This window comes from Otolemur garnettii, unplaced genomic scaffold (assembly GCF_000181295.1).
Source record: "Otolemur garnettii isolate 467f Iridium unplaced genomic scaffold, OtoGar3 scaffold00147, whole genome shotgun sequence".
Lineage (NCBI taxonomy): Eukaryota > Metazoa > Chordata > Mammalia > Primates > Galagidae > Otolemur > Otolemur garnettii.
This window is the reverse complement of record NW_003852542.1, coordinates 952,427-960,302: the sequence shown is the minus strand read 5'-3', so window position 1 is coordinate 960,302 and position 7,876 is coordinate 952,427. Positions and strand designations below refer to the sequence as shown.

The window sequence follows — 7,876 nt, the reverse complement described above, 5'->3', positions numbered from 1 at the left end:
TCAGCCTCCCAAGTAGCCGGGATTACAGGTGCCCACCATCATGCTCAGCTAGTTTTTCTATTTTCAGTAGAGATGGGATCTTGCTTTTGCTCAGGCTGGTCTCAAACTCCTGAGCTCAAGCAATCCACCCACCTTGGCCTCCCAAATTTCAAGGATTACAGGCTTAAGCCACCAATACAAATAATTTTAGATGCCAAGAAAGAAGCTACCCTAAGAATCTACAACCAGGAACTAAAATATTGAAGGATTCTATTACCTCCAGTGTGACAGAGCAAACCAGTAGAACTTAGTTCTGAGAAATGTCTCAATTATTGAGTTGCTGCTCTTGCTAATGACTGATTCCCTTTAGGAGAAAAGGCACTGCACCAAAATTGCCTTATATCAGAATTCCAGAGGCCTGTTTATTGGGGGCTAAACCACTAGCTCTAGGACCTAGGACTTTGGTGACTAGAGAAGGGGAAGGTCTGTTTCCTCACTGGCAAATTATGGGCATTGGGCTAGATCAGTGGTTCTTTATGGGGTATAATCTTGAACCATCCCCAGCTCTTTCCCAGGAGTCCATTTGGTGATATCTGGAGATACTTTTAGTTATAGTTGGGTGGATGCTGTTTCTGACATCTAATGGTAGAGACCAGGAATGTTGCTGAATACCTTCTAATGCATAAGACAACCTTTCCGGGGGAGAATCCCCAACCCCAGACATCAATAGTGCTGATGCTGAAACCCAGGTTTAGGTCATCATTTGGGTTCCTGTTGATAGAGTCAGTTCCCATCTATTTCTTTAGAAATGGGCTGCCTGTAGCCCTCCCCCCCACCCCACCTCCCAGCCCACACTCAAGGCTACAGAGTTATGAGGTGTGAGGCCTCACAGCACTATTTCCCCCTGGAACAGAATTTGTCTGATACACTGAGATTAAGTTTAATCAAAATAACAGAACCATTACTCTTAGAAATAAACGAAACACTCATATGCTGATAGACCCTCCCTAAAGAGCAGTTGTTTTTATTGCAGCTGACATGGGTAGGTAAAAAAAATATATATATGAATCCATCATCCACCTTCCATGCAGTCCCTGGAGTGGCTTCAGCGCCGCACAAAGCCATTCATCAATATTCCTTTAGGACAAAGAAGCTTAAGACAAGAAAGGAATAATGCCCAAGAAGCCAGAAGTTATCCCACTTAAAATTTTATTTCATGTGATTCTTCTTAGCATGCAGTGTTCTTGGGAAAAAGACTTTTCTTTGATGCCCTGGTTTACATTATAAATTAATTTACAAATATAGAATTGTGTTAGAAACAGTTATTTATAAAAGTCCATTCGATTTCTCATATACAGAAGTATCCACAGAAATCGTTATTTGTACACATAGTATATGGGTTGGTAGTCTCTTTGGCTGTCTTTCTGCATATTCAAAAAGTAATGGTGATGGGATTTGTACCTCAAAGCTGTTTAAAAAAATAATTTTCTGTATGTATATTTCAAAATAAAAGATTTCTTCTAAAATAATGTCATTAGTCTTTTTGAAAAAGAATACACAGGGAAAAGTTAAAAAAATTTCTTTACAATGTGCTTATATTCCTTTTTCTAAAACATTAAAACCCCAAATTAGCCTTGCTCACATCAGAGATTTAAAAACATATCTTCTCTCATTGCTGCAGGAAAAAAAAAAAAACACAATACAAAGGCAACTCAGAATGTTTTCTTCATCTTAATGGGATACTATTCCCATAAATTCAACAAGTATTCTCATTTTAATTAACCTTTCCAATAAATTCTGTCATTCAACAAATAGGTGACTCTACTATGGACTAAGCACTCCACTGAGCACTGGAGGGATGACCATAAAAATTATTCAAATGAAGATACCTCTGAGAAGTGAAAGGGAGTGCTAACATAAATACTAAATACAATCCTCTCTCTTTTTTTAAATTTGAAAGTCAGTCATGTGAAGCAGTGGGCATGGAGAAGGAGCAAAGAAATCTGTAACTGGTTGCAATAATTAGTTGTAAACATCACTGCACTCAGATTAGCCTCTTTTAAAACAATTTGACCAAAAATAGTTTATTATATTACAACTTACAAAACTCCATTTAAAAGCTATTCTTAGTAAAATTCTATCAATACTTTGTTAGAAAATGAAATATCCAGGACACAAACTAAAAGGGACAGGATGTCAGGCTGACCGACCATCATAAACTAGGACAATGGTCGCCCAGAGGTGATATCCCACCTTTGCTGCTCAGGGAAACTTATCAAATGACTTGTTTCAACCAGAATCTTTGGTCAAATGAGATTAGTTCCATTCCTACCCCTACATATTATCCTTGGGTCTGCCTATGGAAGTTGGCTTCTTGGGTTTTCAGGAACCAGAACACAGAGGTTACAAGCACCAGTTCAGGAGCAAGACTGCCTACATCAGCCCCTAACTCTACTGGTTACTATCTGTGTGACTTCGGGTAAGCTAACTAACATCTTGGAGTTCTGCTTCCCTCATATGGAAAATGAGTTAATACATTCCAAGTGTTCAGAACAGTGTCTGGCACAGGAGGCTGGCTGGATGTAGTTTTATTGCTATTAGTATCTACCATGTACCAGACAGAGGTGACTTGAGAGCTAGGGATAGCTCTAAGATTTATGGTATTGCCTTGTAAGGTATGATATAAAAAGCTTTAAAAAGAGGCAAAGGATGCAAAGTTGGAGGTTTCCTATAAAAATTGAGGTATCTGGGGAAGGAGGGGCTGGGTCACCTATCGGGTACGATATAGGTATATGGCACAACTTTCTGGGTGAAGGACTCAACTACAACTCAGACTTTGGACTTTACCTTACAAATGCAAGCAATGTAACCTAATCTTATGTACCCTCATATTAACCCAAAATTAAAAAAAAAAAAATCCAGATATCTGGCTTTTTTAAATAATCAGAAAGCTGTCATTTGAGAGATAACCAGCTGCTCACAGTAGCCTTCAGCTGATCAGTCCCAACCACTCTCTACTGGTTCAGGCACCAATTGCTGTTTTCTCAACCAGTAACTTTGCTGGCTTATGTTTTTTAACCACCTGTACACATTGTAAGCTTGCAACCCTGGAATACAGTGATGAACAAAACAGATGTGGTCCCTGCCACCCTGGGTTCCTACCCCAGAACAGAGTGCGGTGGCTTTCTCTTTAGGGAGGCTCATATGCAGAGAAATCTGTAAAAGCTCACGGGCTTGTAGACAGAGTTATCAACCACACCCTTGTTACTCAAAGGAGCAGAAGATCCCCGAGGAACTCAGCAGAAATGCAGAACCTCAGGTCCCACCCCAGACCTACTGACTAGAAAGCTGCGTTCCAACCAGAATGTGTGCATACCGAGGTCTGAGAAGCACTCCCTTACACCTCAGAGCCCTCCCGGGGGTAGATGAGGCTGTTGACCATGCTGAAGTTGTAGAAAGGACTGCCGAAGGGGCTGTTCTGGCCCCCACTGGTGCTGGCGGGGAAAGGGCTGTAATAGGGAGATCTCTGACTGCTGCTATTGCCTGTGCCATTACTCAGCTGTAAGGCGTCTGGCGAGGTCTCGGAGATAGGTGTAGGGGGGAATGTGCCGCTGGAGGGCAGCTGGGCCCCCTGGATTCCTAGGTGGCGGCTGCCAGGGAGAGCTCGATGATGGGTGTTCCCACTGCTGCTGACACTCAAGTTGCTGAGACTGCTGAAGAAAGTGTTGAGGCAAGGTGCAGAGGTGAGCATGGATCCTCCAGGAGATGAAGCAGTACTCTTGGTGCCCTCGGGAGGCTCTGGGGACTGTGAAGGCCTCAGTAGAGAGGAGGGGCTGTCTGCTTCTGGCTTCCCACTTACTGCAGACCCTATTCCTGAGGAGAGCCCTTCTGATTTTGATGTCCCAACAGCCAGGGTGGAGCTGCTGCTGGCCTCAGAGCGGCGCTTTCGCTTCCGACGGAAGTTCCCATTGTCAAACATTTTCTCACAGTTTGGATCCAGAGTCCAGTAATTACCTTTTCCTGAGAAGACGAAAAAGAAAGACAAGTTGGAGAACCTATTTTATGCATGGGAGGCCAGCAGACCCTCATTAAGTGCTGACAAAGATGCTAAATCCACTTTACTAATTAAACTCACTCTCTTTGGGGAAGATTTTAGTCTTTGCTTCAAGAAAAAATCTGGAACAAAGATGTTCCAGCCACTTCCACTCTTCCTGGCTGTGTCTTTAGACCTAACTCTATTTCCCAGGCACTTGTGATTAAATCACTCACCCCCTTTCACTTACTCTAGATCCAACCATGTGTGTAATCTTTCATAAGCATGCAATTCTGATGCTACTTAAACTTGACCCTCCATTTCTTTATTTATAAAACAGGGGAAAGAACAGTATCCATCCATCTAGTAGACTGACCATTTCAATGGTCAATGGGATTATAAATTTCAGCATAATGGCTGGCATGCAGTAAACAGTGAAAAAACAGTATTTATTATAATTATCATTCACTGAAAATCCACAACTTCCACCTCTGAAAAAGGCAACCTCAAAATGACAAAATTTACTACTGATCAATCAATTGTTTTAACAATGGGCCAGGCATGGTGGCTCCTGCCCGTAATTCTAGCACCCTGGAAGATTGAGGCAGGTGGATTGCTTGAGCTCACAAGTTCAAGACCAGCCTGAGAAAAAAGCCAGACCCCCATCTCTTAAAAAAAAAAAAAAGCCAACCATTGTGTCAGGTGCCTGTACTACTTGGGAGTCTGAGGCAAGGGGATCTCTTGAGCTCAGGAGTTTGAGGTTGCTGTGAGCTATGATTCCAGATCACTCTACTGGGTGAAACTGTCTCCAAGAAAAAAAAAAAGTTTTAACAATGCATTGGATAGCAGATATTTGGAGTATAAGGAAGCTCCTACAGTCTTCATCTCCTTAATTTGGGCAGGATCTGCCCCTGCAAATTTTGCAAGCCTTTCTTTTTGTGCACTGGGCAAAGGTTGAACAACCTTGGTCTCATTTAACGAGTGCAATGATAAGTTTTCTGCTTAGAAAATTTCCCTCATAGCAGAGCCTGTGGCTCAGTGGGTAGAGCACTGGTCCCATATACTGAGGGTGGCAGGTTCAAACCTGGCCCTGGCCAAACTGCAACAACAACAACAAAAAAATAGCTGGGCATTGTGGTGGGCACCTGTAGTTTCAGCAACTCGGGAGGCTGAGGCAAGAGAATTGCCTAAGCCCAGGAGTTGGAGGTTGCTGTGACCTGTGACACTACAGCATTCTACTGAGGGCAATAAAGTGAGACTCTGTCTCAAAAAAAGAAAGAAAATTTCCTTCAGCTGAGATTTCAGTTTTGGCAAAAAGAATCTTTGATGTTTGGAAGTATTATTAAGAACTTACCTTGTAGTATGTACTTTACATGAATAACCTGAACTACTCCTCACAGCTCTATGGATATATGCAAGATTACTGCCCAATTTTCAGATAGGAAATGGAAGTAGAGATTGTCTAGTAACTTGTCATATTCCCAGTTAGCCATAGTAAATTAGGATTAAGCAGGCTGGTTCCAGACTCAGCATTCTTTATTTTTTCTTTTCTAACTTTCAAAGAACTTAAAAAAAATTCAGGGCTAGTTGATTGGGCAGGTGAGATGTTACAGACTCAGCACTCTTAAGTAACCAATGAAGATGCCTTTGCAAACTACCATACTCTTCCCTGCACCTGCTATCTCCACTAAACCATTTTGTACAAATAGTTGCAGAGAAAAAAAATCACCCTTGGCAGAGTGCTGTGGCATCATAGCTCACAACAACTTCAAACTCCTGGGCTTAAGTGATTCTCTTGCCTTAGCCTCCCAAGTAGCTGCCACAACCCCTGGCTATTTTTAGAGATGAGGTCTCACTCTGGCTCAGGCTGGTCTGGAACCTGTGAGCTCAGGCAATCCACTACCTTAGTTTCCCAAGTGGGATTACAATTGAGCTGGGATTACAGGTGTGAGCCAGTGAGCCCAGCCCTAGTCATACATTCTTGAACATCCAGAATTTACATAACAATTAACATATAATCTTGGGTGATTTGAAGGCCAAATCAGAAAAATGTATTTGCCCCGTACAATATGTTTAACCACTAGCCATGAGTGACTACTGGACATTTGAAATGTGGCTAATCCAAATTGAGATGTGGCATAGAATACACACGGATTCTGAAGACACAGCAGAGGAAATAATCTCATTAGAAATTTTTTATATATTATATATTGAAACAATAGTGAGTTATCTAAAAAAGTAATAAAAATAGGGTGGCGCCTGTGGCTCAATGAGTAGGGCGCTGGCCCCATATACCGAGGGTGGAGGGTTCAAACTCAGCCTCGGCCAAACTGCAACAAAAAATAGCTGGGTGTTGTGGAGCTAAGGCAAGAGAATCGCCTAAGCCCAAGAGCTGGAGGTTGCTGTGAGCTGTGACACCATAGCACTCTACCCAGGTACCCAGGGCAACAAAGTGAGACTCTGTCTCAAAAAAAAAAAAAAAATTAATAAAAATAACGTAACCGATTTTTTTGTTTGTTTTTTACTTTTTCAATGTGGCTTCTAGAAAACTTACAATCATCAATGGTTTGCACTGTTTCTATTCAGAAGTGCTGCTGTAGAATGACTTCAGGGATGAGCTTCGGAATATTTACATAATTTACACCAAATCCTAAATCACTGTATGTGTGATTAAGATTAATTTCTTTTCTTTTTCTTTCTTTCTTTTTTAATTTTACTGTCTCGCAAGCTAACTTTTCTTTTTCGTATCTCAATCCCTTTCCACCTGCCTTGCCCTGGGTTCCTTCTGAAAACCTCCAGTCCAATTCAGTTTCAAGTTAAGCATTTCCCCACCTCCACCCCTCAGGACAGGTGGGAGAGAAAACTCCACCGTTCACGTGGCCCCCTCACTCCACGTGTTATCGGGCTTAGACCGGAACGAAGCAAATTTAGCGTATTCTTTTCTAAATTTCTAAGCAGTTTAGATACCACATTTTCAGGAACTAGCTAACGTTCTCCCTTCCCTCTCTGCCCCTGTCTCAGGATGTCCATGCCCCTATGGCCAAATCCACCGCACAGTCAGGGAGTCTCGGGAACCCGACGGAGTAAAAGCCTGGATGGCCCGCGGCTCTCTCGTCGCCTCCTCAGTGAAAAACATGACTGGATTCGCGGCTCACCTGAATCCTCTCATAACCATCCCTTATCTGAGAGATCATCGTCTTACTACTCCCAGTCTTTCTTAGTAGACAGTCCCCTTCAGTGGCCCGATTACCAACACCCAGGGGTAGCCTCCAGTTGGAGGATACGGACTTTCCCCTTTTTCTCCAACTGGCCTGTCTCTGCGAGGTGTAAGGGGCGAGCTCCTCCCTCCCCGTGTCCTCCCTTGGGAGGACCCTCAGATACTTCTCTTTGTCTTCTGGGTTCTCCGAGCTGCTCCTCCACTTGCTCCCACCCCCAGCCCGAGTGAGAAGCTCCTCGCAGATCTTCAAGCCTGCCACACCTTAGCCCCCGACTCCGGGTCTGGACGCCCAGAAGCACCTGCCCGGCCGCCCTCACCTGGATCATCCTCGTCGCGGGGCACTTTCTTGAAGCAGTCGTTGAGCGACAGGTTGTGGCGGATGGAGTTCTGCCAGCCGGCCTTGCTGCGCTGGTAAAAGGGGAAGCTGTCGGCCACAAACTGGTAGATGTGGCTGAGCGTGAGCTTGCGCTCGGGCGCATTCTGGATGGCCATGGCGATGAGCGCCGAGTACGAGTAGGGCGGTCGCACCATCTTCATCAGGTCCTCGCGGCTGGCCATAGACAGCCAGCCCAGTTCGCCCGGCGCCGCGGGCCCGGCGGGCGAAGCGGGAGCGGCGGCCGAGGACTGTGCGAAGGGCCGCTGCGCGC

General features: G+C 44.1%; 1 protein-coding gene across 1 annotated transcript; it reads right to left on the bottom strand.

Moving 5' to 3' along the window:
• Positions 1-3,376: 3,376 nt before the first annotated feature.
• Positions 3,377-7,874, bottom strand: FOXI3 (forkhead box I3; the record flags this gene model as incomplete). The annotated part of the gene is made up of 2 exons (XM_003799228.2): positions 3,377-3,999; positions 7,547-7,874. Coding segments are annotated over 2 exons (951 nt in total), but the record flags the coding sequence as incomplete, so codon positions are not given.
• Between the last annotated feature and the right edge of the window lie 2 nt (positions 7,875-7,876).